Source organism: Ovis canadensis, chromosome 20 (assembly GCF_042477335.2).
Source record: "Ovis canadensis isolate MfBH-ARS-UI-01 breed Bighorn chromosome 20, ARS-UI_OviCan_v2, whole genome shotgun sequence".
NCBI lineage: Eukaryota > Metazoa > Chordata > Mammalia > Artiodactyla > Bovidae > Ovis > Ovis canadensis.
Window position 1 is genome coordinate 33,658,208 of NC_091264.1, and position 18,697 is coordinate 33,676,904.

At 36.8% G+C, this 18,697-nt stretch overlaps 1 protein-coding gene and 1 long non-coding RNA gene across 18 annotated transcripts in view; one reads left to right on the top strand and one right to left on the bottom strand.

Moving 5' to 3' along the window:
• The window catches only part of LOC138425073 (uncharacterized), a 41,179-nt gene extending 30,130 nt beyond the window's left edge, over window positions 1-11,049 (top strand). Inside the window, exon 2 of the long non-coding RNA XR_011251093.1 lies at window positions 10,872-11,049. This is a non-coding gene — a long non-coding RNA (uncharacterized lncRNA). The remainder of the gene's footprint in view (window positions 1-10,871) is intronic.
• The window catches only part of SUPT3H (SPT3 homolog, SAGA and STAGA complex component), a 398,481-nt gene extending 382,644 nt beyond the window's left edge, over window positions 1-15,837 (bottom strand). For 8 of the 17 annotated variants that reach the window (XR_011251087.1, XR_011251089.1, XR_011251088.1 and 5 more), the window contains exons 1-2: window positions 15,525-15,832; window positions 5,140-5,240 (exon numbers count right to left, since the gene is read on the bottom strand). Coding sequence is in view for 6 of the 17 variants with exons in the window: in XM_069562673.1 (XP_069418774.1) it covers window positions 5,140-5,240 (101 nt within the window). In the remaining 11 variants the exon portion in view is untranslated. Of the gene's footprint in view, window positions 1-5,139; window positions 5,241-15,056; window positions 15,260-15,524 lie in introns of those variants that run through there. The other 9 variants (XR_011251092.1, XM_069562683.1, XM_069562679.1 and 6 more) reach the window with 6 other exon arrangements.
• Window positions 15,838-18,697: the final 2,860 nt, after the last annotated feature.

Genomic DNA, 18,697 nt, shown 5'->3' on the forward strand with positions numbered 1-18,697 from the left:
TCATTATTCTTATATTTATAAACTAGTGTATATCTTAAAGCATTCCAAACTGATGAATTTCACAGAAAGTACAAAGATAAGTTATGCGTTTACTTTAATGAAATTTAAATATCAAGAATTAAAATAAATCATTTAATAGTGACAAAATACAAAAGTAGGACAGATATTTAACTACTCAACACTATGGCCATGTTTAAATTCAAAATTATGAAATATCACACATATAAGCATCCAGTAAGGAGTACATAAGTATTAAGTTTCTATGAAAAATTATACTTTTTATTGGTTCTGATATGGCCTTGCTTAAAAAGATCTGGTGGTTAGACATAAGAAATTGAAACAAATTGAAACAAATGCTATAATATGAAAATACAAATTAATCCAATATTTATTATAAGAATTAGACCTCATCACAAATAACAGTAACCAATTACTCACCTTTCCCATTATTTCTTTCTTATACCACACTAGTCACACATAAGTTGGTAAAAGTTCATTTGCAAACTAAATTTTGTAAATCAAAATAAGTTTTATTAGTTGAAATGTAGTTTAGCGTAATTTGTTAAGAGCATGGACTCTAGAGTTAGACTTCCTGTTTCAAACCAAGGTTTTACCACTTGCTACAATGGCAATTTTCGGTGTTACAAACACCTGTGTCTCAAGTTTCCTCATCTATAAAAGGGAACAACACTTGTCCTCAAAGGGTTGTGTGAGAAGTAAATGAAATGGTATGTGGAAGTGCTCAGGAGAATGCCTGGTACACACAGCAGCATTTGCTATTATCATTGGCCTTATTAAAGCATCTCTGAAACTGTAATATTAATAGTATTAATGTTACCACTTATCACGAGTAAGAATTTCTTTGCTCCAGCCTCCTGAAAAACTTAAATACACCAGGGAAACTCAGTGTTTGAAGGAACCCTGTGGCCGTTTAACACATGCTGCTACTGCTACTGCTGCTAAGTCGCTTCAGTCGTGTCCGACTCTGTGACCCCATAGACGGCAGCCCACCAAGCTCCTCCGTCCCTGGGATTCTCCAGGCAAGAGTACTGGAGTGGGTTGCCATTTCCTTCTCCAAAATTGATATGTTTAATACATATCAATTATCAATTCATATATTTATATGTTAGATCCCTTGATAGGCAGATTAAGGTATGGATAGAACGAGGAACACATTCTTTCCCAACTCATTTCTTAATGTTATATAATAGCCAAATGATACCATTCCACATACACAACTGCGCCCTTACTCTAGTGTAGCAATGTATATATGGCTATTGCTATTTATCCCAAAATTCCCAAGAGAAGAAGCAAATCTTACTGAGAAAACTACTCGTTCATTTTTGGACACGCTAAGTTTGAGCTACTAACAGAATACTTAACGGATGTTCCAGAAAGCAGTCAGGAGTACAGACCTAAAGTCAGGAAGACTACACTCAGATCATCACTCCCCACTTTGTATTACCATGGAATTTTTCACATCCTATCATGTGACATTCATTCACCTCCACAACCCTTTCTATTGCTACACTATCTCCAAGGCATTCAGGTTTTGCCATACAAGGGCTCAATAATGTTGCTTTTTTAAAACAAAATGCAAAATTTGCAGAATAGTACAAGTAAAAGAGTGAATTTCATTGTCTATAAAGAAAACTCTGATTTAGAAAAGACTTTTTTCACCCTGTGGAGTTTAGATAAGGATGAAATTTCACTTGGAAGAGTTCTTAGAAAATATAAGTAGCATGCAAACAAAATCCTTTTTTTTTTAATTTGGTCACATGAGAATTACTAAATGCTACCAAGCAATGAAACCTGACATTATCACCAGGCCTATAAACCTGCAAGAGTACAATATAACCAAGCAAAGAAATTTATGAGAGTAAAATAAGGAAGAAAAAATGAAGATTCCTTGAAGTGTGTTTAAATTAATTTATTTAATAAGTCATTCAAAATACCTGCAATATGGGTTGAAAAGATTTTACTTTCTAATTTACAGGCTACTTGAGTTCAATAACTTTAAATGAAAAGCCTCTGAACCCTTTCTAGAATGTATTATTCAAAAAGCTGTGATAAGGAGCAAAGAGCAAGTGTTAAGTTACAAGCATAGGTAAGGTAAAGCTGCTGTCCAACCCCCCAGGAACTGTTTGACTGCCAATACTTTTGTTTAAAATCTGTAGAAGCATGTTCTAGAGAATGCTGCACTCAAAGTATTTCTCACCCAAACCCAAAATATGGTCAGTCCTATCAAGCCTCTAATAGGAAGACAGACCAACTGCCAGCTCTGTATTTAATAGCAGATCCTGACAATTCCATTTGTGCCAGACAACTAAACACCTTTCAGTGAAGCCATTCCCTGGAAATGACACTACAATATTGTTACTTATTTAGAGGTCATGCAGTCAAGAAAAAACAGCTCATTCCTGGTGAATGGTTGGGGAAGACAGTAGCTGGAGAGGATTAAAAGAAGCAACACAATACACACTGGCTTAGAAGAACTGTGAAAATGCAGAGGAAAAAAAGTAAAGATTCACAGAATCAAATTCCTACAACATGAAATAAACACAGAGACTTAAGGCTTCATTTTCTTATTTAAAATCACATAAGCAAGGATCAAATGCATATTGATTCTAATTTTATATAATCAAAAGCCTGAAAACATTATGCTATCAGAAAATATTGGTAAATTAAAAAAGGATTCCCCTAATCTTGGCCCCATTTTCCTGTTCTATGAAGCAATTCATAAGAAGAAAAAAATAACTTCAGACTATAAATGATGAATGTAACTGTTAGGAGTAGCTTCTCTATGAGGTCTGAAATAGAAGGAAAATGTACATTTCTTCCAAAGCTGTGGCCAACAATAACTTTTGCATTCTGAATCCAGCTTAAGCACATTAGTTGGGAAGATCTTTGCAAAAGTATTTAATAAGAAAGTGCTGAATTTAGCTTTTATTTTCTTTTTTTCTCAGTTTTCTTAAACGGCCTACAGTCTATGCAATGCACTAAGTAGAACCTCTTTTAAGTATAAATGACAAAAGGAAATACGGCTTTCTTCTTACAGAAAGCTGTTTTTACAGATCAGAGGTCGTCAAACTTTCTGTAAAGGGCCACAGAGTAAATATTTTCAGCTTTACAGGCCATATGGTGTCTGTCACAAATACTCAACTCCGCCACGAAGCATGAAAGAAGCAACAGATAATAGACAAACAATGTCTGTGACTGTGGTCCAATAAAATCTCATTTTTGAAAACAAGCAGCCAGTCTATGGCTATAGTTTCCTGACCTCAGCTATAAAGCATGTTTTTTCACCTAAAAATAAATACACTGTTTTAATCAATAATACCAAATTTGAAATATGATAGCTTAGAGTTGCTTTAAAATAATTTCATTTTTAAAATGTGAGGAGTAGGGAAAAAGGTTAAAGAAGACTGGCAAAACACAATTACTGTTAGTCTGAGGATAGATGTATGGAGTTCACTATACTATTCCAATGATTTTATGAGTTTGAAATTTTCAAAATTAAAAGTTTTTAGAATTACAGAGTAAATTAATGAACTGGCTCTACAGGAAAATGAATTTCCTTGCTTTATATTATAAACATTCTAAAACATGTTTAGTAGTTTTTAAACATAATTAACAGTACAACATAAAATTTTAGCATAAAGCTACTATGGTTTAGTCACTGGTTTAGTCACTAAGTCATGTTTGACTCTTGCAACCCCATGGACTGTAGTCTGCCAGGCTCCTCTGTCCATGGGATTTTCCAGGCAAGAATACTGGAGTGGGTTGCCATTTCCTTCTCCAGGGGAAATCTTCCTGACCCAGGAATCGAACCCGGGTCTCCTGCATTGCAGGAAGATTCTTTACCAACTGAGCTATGAGGGAAGCCCCAAAACTATAGCTAAAATCTTTAAATACACAAAGTGTATACATGCATAAGCCCTTACAAGTCTCCATAATTTAAAAGACAGCCTAACTTCCTACAACTCCTAAATTAATACATTTAATTTAGTCTTATCTTACCTAACAAAATGTGTTACCAATTTTTGGTTTTAGAATATAATTATTTTATAGGGTATATATTACTTTCGTTAACATATCATAGGCTTATTGTTTTTCACATGAATCATTTTCATTAGTTTTAAACTCTAAGCAATAAATAATAATAGACAAACACTGCTTAAGGTCTTCAATAACTGAGAGTTTAAAAGGATCCCAAGACCAAAGCTTGAGAACCTATGACTTGAATGTTTCCAATGCTGTTTAAAGTATGTTTACCAAGCAACTATTAGATACATGCTCAAACTCATTTTTCTTCTGAAGGATAATCATCACACACGGGAGTTAATCCACTATGAAGACTATCAATATACACCCACTTAAACAGAAACATTCTTTTAAAATTGCTGGGTATGTCATGAATAATGTAGCCACAGGAAAAGAAGAGCTCTAATGTGCTGTCCCCCATATGCAGAAAATTGTCTCCTGAACCAATAATAAAGAAAAGCTAATATGCGCCAGCAGACATTTCTAATAAATCTGCTACCTCTCATCAGATCAAGTTATGCAGTCTCAATGAAAGAAGCCAGAAATCAAGCTGAAAAGAGCCTTAGGAAAGAAATCTTAATGAATACGCAATATCTGAAAAAAGAAATAATGTGTTTTTTAAATGTCCCAAGTTTTTTCTCCAGTTCTGAAACACAGAAATATTATCAAAACTGAAAACCAAATGAGGCTCATGGAATTATGATGACTGACATTTGAGAAAAACTTGAGAACTCTGTGAAAATATTCCCCACTATCTAAGAATATACTCAATGTCAAAATTTTCTAAATCTAAAATACCATAAACCATCCATAATACAAATCTGGGTAGATAATAATTAGGGCACAAATGTCTACATGAGTATTCATTCTTTTATGAAGATGAACCAATACTTTTGGAATACAGTATCACTGTTGCATTTTTAACCAATTTGCCCCTTCTCTACATGGCTATTTAAAATGTTATCAGACTATTTCATTTTTTTACTTAAGTACAAATTTTCAAGTTAACTTTTATAAGTCTTGGTATTTCTGCTGTCTCCTGTCAACATGAACAAACTTAAAAGAGTAGTAAGTGAGACATACAGCCATACTCACATCATACTCTGCAATTCTGCGGTGAAGCTTATTGACTTCCCTGTGCTTCTTCCACTGCTTGAAGGGGCAGCAGACATGGGGCTGGCTGCAGTATTATTCATCTAAATAAAAAAGAGAACCCAGCTTACAAAATGTATTTAGCTATAAGTAAATGCATAGAAAATGGAAGCAATTATAAATTACTTCAAAAACGACAGAAATTTTTTAAATTCTGATTTGCCTTATGTAAAAATCTGATTTATCCATACTTGTTCTTTATTAAAATCAAATAAAGGCAAGGTAGAAAACTGCTTAGTCAAATATGGTATCAAAAAATTGCTTGTGTGAAAAACTTTTCATTACATATTTTACAGTAAGTATTGGGAGAAATATACTCATTAAAGTATTTTCATAGAGCTCAGTGGTTTTCAAAATGTGTCCCAGGGAGCCCTAAGATTCCCTGGCAATATTTCAGTAAGTTTCCAGTTTCAGTGAGCTCTCACTGTCCATCCTGAACACAAGAACTCTGATCTTTCTATTTTATATATTGGGGTTTCAAGTAACATTTTATTTAAAGAAAAAGTTGCACAGCTGTAAGATACAAAATTACAAAACCAAAACATGACCTAATTCCCATTTGAACCACAGCCAAAAATACAAATAATAGAAATAAAGCTGAATAGTAGATCAGAAATTAGCATTGCGATATGTTATAGTCTTATGGTTAAATAATACTCACCAATTTAAAATGTGATTTCTTTTCCCAATAAAATTAAGCTGATGCATAATGGGAAAAATTAGATGCCAATCCTAATATATACCATTTTATTTACTGTATGTGGCAGTCCCATAAATAAGAATTAGTGAAAATAACATTTAAGTAATAAAAGTAGATAAAAGCCTTGGCTTTTATCTCAAGGACACAGTAAGTGCTCAACAAATGTTAGTTAATATTTTAGGTTTATATAAATTTTTCAATACTATGACTTTCTTTAAAAAATAGTTTGCAGAGTTAAAGAAGAATTAACAAATCTAAAATATATAATAAAATTAAGCAGTACTAGGAAATGTTAAGTATAATAAAAATAACGAGGAGTTAAGAGTCAGACCGCCAAGGTTAGAAGCCTAGCTCCACCACTTCACTAGCACTTGGGGCAAGTTCCTTCATTTCTTTATACCTCAGTTACCTCATCTGTAAAATGGTAATGATAATTGTAAGGATTACAATTATCAGGGTTGTTGTAAGGATTAAATGAACTAACATGAACAAAGCATCCAGAACAGTTCTGAGCAGTCAGTATACAATGTTAACTATTGTAAACAGAAAGAACTCAAGAATTCTCCCTTTCTTGACATGCTAAGAACTTTTATATGACAAATTTAGATTATCCTTACTTCACCATCACAAAGTTTAAGTAACTTGAATCTTTTCACTAGAAGACCTCAATATAATTCAACAAATATTCATCAGTTTCCTTATAAAATAAGTTCTGTTTTCACACTGACATCAGTGCTGCTACTAGTCAGCCTGGCTCAAAATCTCAAGTCGTCATCTTTGATCCCTTCTCCTGCACCCTAAAATTTGCTAAGAAGTCAAATAAATTCTACTTTATGTTTCTACCTCCTCCCTTTCTTGTTGAGTTCTATTTATAGCTTCTTTCTTGCATCTCAATTCACTCTCCATACTGCTGTCAAATGTATTTCTTAATACATCCTCTAACCTGACCACTTTGGTGGGCAACAGAGACTAAAATTGATCAAGGAAGCCTGAACCAGTCACTCACTGATGGCTGAGATGGAAAGTCGGAGCCCCAGGAGTGAAAGAGAGTGGGCTTCCCTTGTGGTTCAGAAGGTCAAGAATCTGCCTGCAATGCAAGAGACCTGGGTTCGATCCCTGGGCTGGGGAGATGCCGCAGAGAAGGGAACGGCTACCCACTCCAGTATTCTGGCCTGGAGAATTCCATGGACTGTATAGTCCATGGGGTCACAAAGAGTCAGATGTGACTGAGCAATCTTCACTTTCACTTCCATGAGTGAAAGCTCAAAAAATTAACTACTACAAACTACTGTCTGAGATGGGCCACATATGAAGCTTCTGATAAGGCAAAAGGACAGAGACTTAAGGCAAGCCTAATTATAGCTGGGTAGCCAGATCTGGAACATCCCAATATCATTCTGTGGCAGGACCAACTCTCTGCCAACATAACCCCCTCTCTAATCAGAGGGGCCTAAGGGCCAGGCAAAATTCATTTGACAGAGAATGTAAGAGCAGAGAAACAGAAAGGAAAAGGTTTCACTCAAACTGAGCCTGAAAACCAAAATTCTAAACTAAAGAAGCTAATGCTATGAAAAACCATCAATCTTTTTAAGCCTAAATTTGTCCTGTTTGTTCACAAAGACTTCTGGTGGGAGGGGGGAGGGGGGGATAAGTACTTTTTTTTTTTTTTACAAGTATTAGAGAGAAAGAGGAAACACCATTTGGAACTCAGTTTTTTTTTTTAAATTATTTTATCATCAGTCCAAGACTGGGGAAAAATAAGACAGGAAAGCAAGTACTTCCAGGAACAGTCCTACAGAATCAGGACACATTGATTAAAAGAGGAACTTGGCTATCCTACTGAACCTAGAAAATGTTTCCACTTGTCCCAAGAGAAACTGACAAGCGATATGACATCCTGGAGAAGATGTTAAAGATTACGTGTTAACCCCACCCTCCAAAAGCAGTTATGATTTAGGCTGACTCAAGTCAGATCTGAGGGCATGCCATTCTGTGGGACTCTCCTGAGATACTGCCAGAGTAATTTTCATTTTGCAAATCCAGTCACCTTGCTTTAACACTCTCTGAAGAGGAGACATTTCAGAAAGTAACTTCATAGCAAAACTCCAGCTTTCTTAGATTGTGCCCCTACTGCAAATGTTTCATATCAAGAGTATTTATTAGTAAGAGGGAAAAGGTCCCAATTCTAGTTTATTATAACCATGATCATCCTTTCACAGTCAAGTTATTTAATTCTTAAATCAAACAGGTGGATAACATTTTTCTTGACATAATGAGCTGATAGTGCATTAGAATCTTTAAAATTATTTCCTGTGCCCACATTTTGTTTGATGATAGAGATAATTAACTTCTTTAGACATTAACTTTTTAACACATCAAAGTCCTATCATTCCAATGCTTTATTTCCTATCTCCCAGACATTAAAAAAAATAAATGTCGGTTAAAAGCAGAAGCACTCAAGTCAATTTTCTCTAATAAATATAGTTAACATGGAACTGAAAACCTACTGTAATCTTCTCAATGGGTTAATGTCCTACAGTTGTTTTAGCTTTCAATTGAAATGCAGCTGTTTGCCATATTTTACAAAATGAATTCAGATGTGCAGATGGAGACCTAGATTATTTCAACATGCCACAGTTTAAATGTGAACTCAAGGAATAAGTTCATCACTGATTAATACTTATATTTAAACCTGATCATTAAGCCAATAGCCAATATTATATCACATCTGTAAAATTCTGTTCCAGAGTAGAAAAACTGGTATATTTTAATAAAAATAATGGAATTTAAGGATATACCCCTTTTCTTAGAAAATATCATGACAAAAAAATTTTTTTAATGTAGTAAAGTTATACATCACAAATGTGAATTAAGCAAAAATGTAATGAAACTGTTACTCAGTTTTTATTTATAGCTCATATTTTTAGTGACTAAATGACCAAAGAAATACCATGAAACATCTTTAGCTTAAAATACCTCAGAGTTGAAAACTTTATTACTAGTTAAAACACTCTCAAAACAATGTCAAACTCTGGATTGTGAAATCCATCAGTCTAGCCATCTATTAAAAGATAGCAGAATTTTTTGTTTCACTCTTGAGAACAATTAATTCAGCAGACCTCTGTACTGATTCTGAGCATCTAAGAGTCTCAATTTCAATCATTCATAATCTGAGCATCCCACATAATATAAAGTAATAATCCCAAATAATATAAAGTAATAATGTTCTGTTATAATCAGAACATTTTCATTTTCATAGAACTCCAAAGGCAGGAAGAGATTATGGTTAAACCAACACTATTACACACTACATTTCAGCTTTATTGCTTAAAAAAAAAAAAAGCTCAAGTTATATCATGATATAAATTTCCTCCTGCTGTGAAAAAGAATACCAAATTATCAATCACTGAGAATATAAAAAAATTAAAAAGCAAATTAAAATGTGCAAAATTTTAAAACTTCTATGTCTAGTTGGGGATAACACAATAGTAATTCCAATATATTTATACACACCCCAATTCAAGTTAATACATACTAGAACTTGGTAACAAGTTAACTAATCTCTCATTTAGTTTCTTGATATGTCAAGAATAATTTGTCTCAGAGGAGTATTGTAAAGAAGACAGTGGCTACAACATATGAGCACTCAAAAAATACACTTGAATTGAAAATATCAAAACACTTGTAAAGTATGAAAATTCCCTCTAGACAGATTATAAACTACGTTTATATATCTCAGTTGGCTACCTGAGCAATTTTTTTTTAACCTACTGACAAAGAAGCTGTGTCACACTGGTCAGAGACAGGCGAAGTTCTATTATTATATTTTTTCTTTAGTTTCATATTAATGTAGGTTTCTACTCCATGCGCTTTCTTTTTTTTTTCCCCATATGTTTTCATATACAGTACTCTCCTTAAGAAATATTGAGTTTCTTAAGTATTAACTCTTAAAAGAGATTCAAAAAAATTTTTATTTTTGCAAAAATGTTTCTTACGCACAGCCAATCTGCCTGTCAGATCATCCTAAAATACGTGACATCCAAACCCTGACAAAATGGCAAGCTCACTTTTCCCATATCAAAAACACTTGTTTCTACATAAAATAATACACAATTGAGTGACAATGGTTAACTTTCCAGATATGTGCAAAAATTTGGAATCAATTATACTTCTAATAATAAGAAGTAAGTATATTTGACAAGGATGTCAAAAAAGGAGATCTCTTAAACATCAAGATTCTCTTCCAGCCCAGACTCACATTTTAAAAATATTAAATCTTATGAGAAGTCCATATTAAGTACAAACAATTCAATAAAATATCTCATGTGGTTAAAAACACACTTAACGTGACTAAACAGAAAAAGGAGGGGGACATTTTCTGGAGGCATGTAAAAAAGAGATGAGTTTGCATAAGCATTTCGGAATTTATAAAGGATCTTTCACCTGTATTAGCTCACATTTGTTCAAAACCTTCCTATTAGGCATGATTCCCCCCCAACTAACAAAGAAGGTTAAGAGCAAAAGCACTGGGCAGAGGCCACAAATCTAACACACAGAAAAGCGCTCTGATCTTAAATAACCCGCAATATCCAGTCCACCTACATACATACAAAAGTTCACCCATCTTCTACCTTAGTGCCTTAGTTTTAACACACTAAAATAGGAATTACTGAGAAGCAGTACCAAGGGACGTGTCATTAAGTTTTCTTAGAGACTGACAACTTTAAAAATTAAGTTCAGGAATTCTTTGCTTAAAAGTAAACCTTAGGCAAACAGATAAACAACCATAACTATAATGGGCAAAATATAACTATGCACACTGGCAGATGAAAAAAAAAAGTGAAAGTGTTAGTTGCTCAGTCGAGTCTGACTCTTGGCAACACCATGGACTGTCGGGAGGGGGGACCAAAGACATCGGAGGTTCAGAACTACAGTTTGAAAATCACTAATTTCATCCAAATCCCTCGTTTTTCAGGTGAGGATACTGAAGTCCAGAGGGGTTTCTTGAACTGCCCAAGGACACATCACTATTTAGCGATACAGCTGGGATTAAAACTGAGGTCCCCTGACTTCTGGTCCAGAGTTCTTTCTACTATCCCACAAGGATCACACAAATAAAAGCTGGTTATAATTAACTCACAAGTCCTCCACAATGTGTCTGTCATAGTGAACTTTGTTGTGAAGTATCTGTCTATGCCAACTCACGGTTTAGCAGGTAAAAAGCTGGGCTCTGGAGTTCAAATACAAGCTCTAACACTTACCAGGTGACCTTGGGCAAGTCACATCACCTCCCTGCCTCAGTTCCCTCATCTTTAAAAAGGAGATCAAAAATACTCCTCTCATAGGTGACATCAAGTAATGTACACAAAGCACTAAGGACAGTGCCTGCTACCTAGAAATACTTAGTTCATCATGATGATGACAATGATTATGAACCCAAGCAAAAGTACAGTTTCTTGAAAACATATCCCAAAGTACTACTATTAAACATGTATATCCTCAGAGAAAGAATACTATGCTTAGGAGTAGTCTTTGAAAGATTCAGAAACAAATTAATATAAAAAAAAAGTGAAACATAAAGGATTCAGTCAAAAAACCTCTACAGCATTTGAAATAGCAAAAGTATACTTTAAGCTTTTTAAGTAATGTATATTTGTATATTTTATAATTTTAAAAGTTCACATATTTACTGCCCTGTGAAAATTCAAGGAACACAACAGTTTTTCAGCAACTAATACATACTATATGCCAGACAGAATGTTATTTTCATATTCATAAACTTAAACTTCAATATCCACTATTAGTCAGATATTATCAGAGGCAGCAGTGTAAACAAAGAATCTTACATATCCATTCCAGAAAGTAAAGACTCATCAGTACCACCTATTAAGTGGGAATGACATCTTTGGATAAATAAGATAGAGCATTAGTTTGGAACACACGAAGTGCCCATGAAAACACTGGTTTTTCCCTTAGCAGTTAGTATAGAGTTGTTTTGTGCAGGGAATATACTGGAAACAGATCAATTAAGCACCACTGCTGGGACTTACAGTATTATTTGTAAAAGAGAATGATCTTATGTATGTGCTGATTCACAAATTAAAATACATGCAGTTTTTGCAGATTTAAGGTCAGTCTTTACTGGAGGTAGGAGGCAGACCAGTTGAGACTAAACCAGTTAAATTAACATCTGAAAGACAAGACAACAATCTACCCAGTTCTCATCTGAAGCCTCCAGTAATCCTGTGAGGAGGTAGGTTAAGGTTGAAGTGAATTCGCTCAGTCGTGTCTGACTCTCTGTGACCCCATGGACTGTAGCCTATCAGGCTCCTCCGTCCATGGGATTTTCCAGGCAAGAATGCTGGAGTGGGTTGCCATTTCCTTCTCCAGGGGATCTTCCCCACCCAGGAATCGAACCCGGGTCTCCTGCATTGCAGGCAGACACTTTACAGTCTGAGCCACCAGGGAAGCCCTAATTCTATTTTACTGATGAAGAAATCGAGACTCAGAAAAGTTAAACACCTCAACTGAAATCATAGGGCAGAAAAGGTGTATACCTGGATTTTGACATTAGTTAAAACTAATCCAAAATGCATCTCCAGATCCATTACTCGATCAACTTAAGGCTAGAGCAGCTAATACTTGCTGAGTACTTACTTCTGTGCTTTGCTGCACCCAGCCCTGCACCCAACACATCACACCGGTTACTGCATTTAACCCTCAGCAGTGAGGAAGCAAACCAAATGTGTTTGACTCTCAATATAAGTATTTTAATCCACTACACTATAAATTCAATTAATACAATAATGCATTAGATTGAATTATTATTCTTTACTATTTAAGTGAAACTAGTCTTTAATGCGGTAAGCAGATTTCTAATTTCATTGCTCAATTTCACCATAAAGTAAAACAGGTATAACAAGAATACTCAATGTTCTGATTTGACTGGCATGGTCCAGCTTTCTTTGCAGATTTTACAACAAAATATTTTTTTAGAGAAAACCAACAATCAAAGTACCCAAGATTGCTAGCCAATTATACTGGTAAAAGTAGAAATTTTTAATGATCAGTGGCTTAAGCAGACAGGTCACTTGCTGGCCTTATTCTAGACAGCTCATGTGTTATTCATGCACATAAGCAATATCTGTCACTACTTTAAAGTGAGTACATTTCTGAAGCCACAGTACATTTACTCCTCCTAAAATCATATACTCCAAATTTCAACAAGTTTAAAAGGAGGGTGACCATATTATTATGTGGACCCAACTGGAACATTTTTTTAAATGACAGGATCCCTATTAATAATTATGCTGAGACAAACAGGCTCTAAACCATGACTGACACAAAAAGGCAGGGTATACAGTCACCCTACATAACAGCAATCCATTTGATTTGTATGTTACGGTGTATTCTCTGTATATGCTTTATTTACGAGCTTCAAGTTTTTGTCCCAGATCTAAGGATAATCATCAGCCTTGAGACGAAGGGTACCACTCTACAGACACCAGGCCATAGTTGAGGCTGTGTTATCTATAAATAAAGTGGGGGTTTTTTTAAGGTTTTCTTCAAAACTTAACTTTATAAACATTTGCTTGAAAAAAAAAATTTATTTCAAAGAAAGAATCCTTGAAAAATACTGTCAAATTTCAGGCTTATCTCTTCAAGAGTTTTGAATACCAATAACCACAAAACTATTGCAATGGCCCAATGCTCAAAGTTTACTATTATAATTTATCAAATTATTTCTTATATAAAAAGTTAATGAAAAACACCATCTTTCAAACAAAAAACTTTAGGAATGAAAGAGTTGAAAAGTTTTCACTGAAAACTAACTGAAGTGATAAAAGATAGTGGACACCCAGTCACAATACAGTACAATAATGGTTAAAGGAAACTCCACTTAATCTCCAGATGAATCTGGCATTAGCTGTACAACCTAGGAGTCAAAAGAATGCTTTGCTTTAATTTGCAAGCTGTAAATAAGTATTAACAGACCCAAGCTTTGAACTACAGTATTTGAATGAAAGGTATTATTTGAATGTAATTATGATTCCCTAAGGCAACAAATGTTCTAAGAACTGGCTTCTCCAACTTAAAATTCAACCAAATCAAGAATTGGAAAAGGTCTCAAGGCCTGGATTCTAGACCTATGCTGTCCAACAAGGCAGCCACTAGCCACAAGCCGCTATTTATATTTCAATTAATTGTTTGCTTAGTTGCTAGGTCCTGTTGGATTCTTTCGCAACTCCATGGACTGCAGCCTTCCAGACTCCTCTGTCCATGGGATTTTCCAGAGAAGAATACTGCAGGGGGTTGCCATTTCCTTCTCCAGGGGATCTTCCCGACATCAATTAATTTAAATAAAATTAAAAATTAAATTCCTAAGTGCACCAGCCATACTTCAAGTACTTAAGAGCCACTTGTGTCTAGTGGGTACCATATTAGGACAGCAGAGATTATACAATATTTCCATAACGACAGGAAGTTCCACTGGACAGGGCTGCTCTAGATCTTTTCTTGAATGTTCCCAGAGACAAGAAATGCGCAATAGCACACTAAAGGGCACTTTATTTTTGCAAAATAGTAACTATCAGGAATAACAGTCAAATCCATCCTCTCTCAAACATACACCAGAAATTCCACGAGTTCGGTACTCAATTTGGTCTTCAAGTAAATCTTCATAGACGAATTTAATTCTATTTCCAAAGTTCTGTCCCTCACATACACTAAGACTCTAGATCTTCCCCTCCCAAATAAATCCATCATCATTTCTTTGCAAGGAAATATTGGTAGCTTAAAGTCTTATAATCTCACGGAGTTAAGCTCATTTATTCCCCTGTACATTAATAACACATTTCCAGGAACGCCTCTGAGCGCCACATATTACATCCCACTGCCCCCTATAAACCGAGGCCAGTTTCATTTTTTCACTTAGCCAGGTCACAGTCATTCTGAATTCCTTAAAACAGAGATAAAAATGGCAGGTAATTAACAGGTAATTGATCAGTGCTCAGAGCTTGCAATAAGCATTTAACCTGTATTATCTCATCTAATCTTCACATTTCTGAGCTAGGTTACTACTACCCCCATTTGACAGACCAAAACACCCAGCCAAAAACACGCTAAATAATTTCCCCAGGGATCACAGATGTGGGCTCACCCCAGAGAGGAGGGAGTCAGTCTTTTCCTTTTCCAGGATGCTATACTTCTTCTAACACTACCTAACTCTTCTTCCACCTCGCCCATAAAGCAACAATTTCCTCTTTTAAGAATTCTTTCCCCCTAAACGCGGCCTAGATGACAGCCGGAAGGTGCTTAACACACCCAGCGGTACCCGCTCTCACTCGCCCGCCCAACTCCCCTGGCCCCACGCCCACCCGCCAACGGGGAGGAGTCAAGGCCAACTCCACACTCCGCGGGGGAACCCGGGCGCCTCGCGGGGCCGGCTGCTCTGGAGAAGCTGCTTTGGCTCTACCCCCGGCCTCCGGCACGAACGCCCGGGACCCCCCGCGGCCGCCCCCCGGGGACAGGGGCCGGGGCGGGGCCCAGACACGTGGGCTCGGCGCCCCTCGCGACCCCAGCCCTCTCCCCCGTCCTCCCCCGTCCCGCCCCCGATGCCCCCTACAACCTCTGCTCTAAGAACACTTGTAGACACGGCTGCGCGTCCCGCGTGGAGAATGTGGGGTTAGAGATGGTGCGGTTTCTGCGGCGGCGGCCCGGGACACGCTTGGAAAAGGGCGGGGTGGGGGGCTGAAAGTGTCGAAAGGGAAAGGGTGGTTCGGCAGGGACGTGGTCGGGGTGGGGGGGGGCAAGATGGCGTGAGCCCGATTCTCACTGTGGGGCGGGGGTGGCGGAGGTGGAGGAGGGAGGGCTACGATCGCCCCCACCACTCTCGGCGCGGGCGCTGGCGCATGCGCGCTCGGCCAGGTGGCGCGCGGTCCCCTTTCCCGAGCCAGCCACTTCCGCCACACTCGCTGGGGGCGGGGCTTCGCGGCGCGCGCCTGCTGCCGCTTTCCCTAAGGCCGTGGTGCTTTGATCGCCTGGCTGGCGGGCGGGCGACCCCGAGCCACGCTGTGGCCTTTTTAGGACGAGGGCTGCTGGGATGAACAGAACTGGAGGGTGTTCAGGGCCAAACTTGGACTCCTTTAAGAATGAGCTGAGAGGGCTGGGGTTTTCGAGGGACGGAGGAAGTTTATTTTCAACTTCAGGGCAGAGATTGGCCTCTCTAACGGTTTCCTTCAGAATTGGGATGAACCGGGGTCCCAGCGGGACTGTGCTTTTAGGATGGTGCAGGGAAATGGAAAGATCAGAAAGGCTTGCTTCCCCAGAGGACCGCTCGCGGTGCCGGTGTGAGGACAGGGGGCCCTTTCTGGGACAGTGAAACATCCGGTCTTCCGCCGGCTCCCGCGTATCACCACTCCATCCTTCCCTTACAGGCAGTGGAAGATGATACCCCGCAGCGACAATTCCCCCCCCCTCCTCTTTTTAACATTTAACGACTACGTTTTGATTGAAACCTTTTTGCTATTTCAAGGCTTCTTGATGCATGATCCTATATTTATTTTTCCTTAGAATTTTAGCCTCCTTCTCCTTATTTTTAAATCTTGACTCCCACTTTTGAGCGTACATCCTCTCCTCTCAGGATTGATACAGATATATTTCTTTAAATAATACAGTCATAAGAGTGACTTGAGTTGCTTTTCTTATTTTTCAAAGATTTAACTACTAACCTTCCAGTTTTTTAAGCGTTACTACTTCGGTTAATTTCTTGCCGGTGAATATTTGTGTTCTGAAATAATCCCTTCCTTCCTCCTATTTGCTTACATTGTTTAAAATAGCAGCTTATTTGATTATTTCCTCTGTGGATTGTAGTTGAGTCCTCTGTTAATTTCGTGTTTAGGTCTCTTCAACCTCCCCAACACTTAAATACTTGCCAAATAATTAAAGTTTCAAAAGAATAAATATGTTTCGGATGTAAAAGCTCACCATAATGTGTAAATCAAGGCTCAGTTCATTGGTGCACAAAGTGTAGACTTTAAGGGAAAGTAACAGAAAATTGTCATAATTTCTTAGGAAGGAAGACTGGTTTATAAAATTGTTGAAAAACCCTTTCAAGTACATTAGCAAGAAAATAGAAAAGAGAAATACTAATATTAGATCTACAGAAATAGAACCCAAAGATCATTTCAATTAAAATTTTGTTCCATCAGTGTTGCCATACTGATATTTTCATAGAAGTTTTACCTGCATCACATGGGGACCAGATTTAATCCAGTTTTCAGAACAGCACCCAGACTTTACTCTCAAGCCACTGGTATCTGACCTACATATAATCACACACAATAGGAAAGGTGTCATGGAGAAAAGAAACAGTTAAACAAGGTTCTGGTAGAGGGAGCTCAAAATTTCACTCTTAGGAAATTGTGACATGCTGTTCACAAAGATCTTACCTTTGAAGTCACATGAATTATCTTAATGTTCCTACCTCCTGGAATCTGTTAAAATCCATTTTAATAATGCGACTTAACTATCATTTTGTTTGTAGTTTGAGAGCACCCCTGTCCACAAAGGGTCAAAAATACTTTTCATTCAGTTTAAGATCCTCAGTTATCAATACTACTAAAGTATCTTCATTATAACATAGCTAAAAGAATGACACCAGTGCCGATAAGATGTTGATGATTACCAGCTTTCAGAAAAATACGTGATTTCCAAACATGTGGAGAAAACACACCAGGAGACCAAACATTTCATCACGCCACAAAAAAGTCTTCATCCCTTGAACAAAGCCATTAAAGGAAAACAGCATTGCTACTGGAGATTTTTACATTCCTCTGGCATATTAACCTTAGTATAGACTCACTAATGCAAACAGAAAGGGTATATATCTAAGCAGAAATACTTCTTGGCATCTTAAAAGATGACTAGATTGGTTAGGTAAGAAAAGAAGCCCTAATCCTCCAAATAATAGCAGAGGCCATGCATACTATGGAACCATCTCTGTGAGAAAGTGACTTCTCCTCCTGTGAATGCTATGGAACAGTTCACTTCAGGTGAGCTGCAAATTCTTAACTCTTATGTGACCCATGACTCTTAATTATTTATTAGGATGCTTGTGGAGACTTTTTCTTTATCATTTTATCAATTATTTTATCCTTTGCTTAATTTGCTTTTCTAGTGTTTATATAGTCACCATGGAAATAAACTGGGTAAGACTGCATGTTGTTTAGAATTCCATATTGTAATTGTTGCTATAGTCAATTAATTTCCTTATACTAAGAACAGGTGTTCAGTGGCAATCTCAGAGTTACCTTGTTTTAATCTTAAAAGAAGTTCTGACCAAAACAGTTATTCAGTTCCATGGTACCTGGGAAAGTCATTTTGTATCTTGGGGGCTCAGTTTTCATAAGTGTAAAATAAGGCAATCAAGCCAAGTAAAATACAATCTTGTAGCCCTAAAATTCTGTGCTGCTTTTAAATAGGCATGACCAAAAGATGGATCTTAAAGGTTTGCAGAATAATTTTAGCTTTCATATTTATGCTTCCAAAAATTAAGTAACTTTGTCAGGCTCTTGCTTTAGGCCAACTTGAATGTTCAACTATGTGCATTTTAAAAGACCAACAGGGAAAGGTATATATTAATCAAATTTATTGAAACACTGGAGGAGGTGCAGCAATAATTATTCAATTGATTACACTATATACAATATAGTGTAATCAAATTGGCTTCCCAAACCTTCCAATTATATTCATATATTTCAAAGTAGGAAGAGTAGCAAAGTGATGAGAGAAGAAATACTA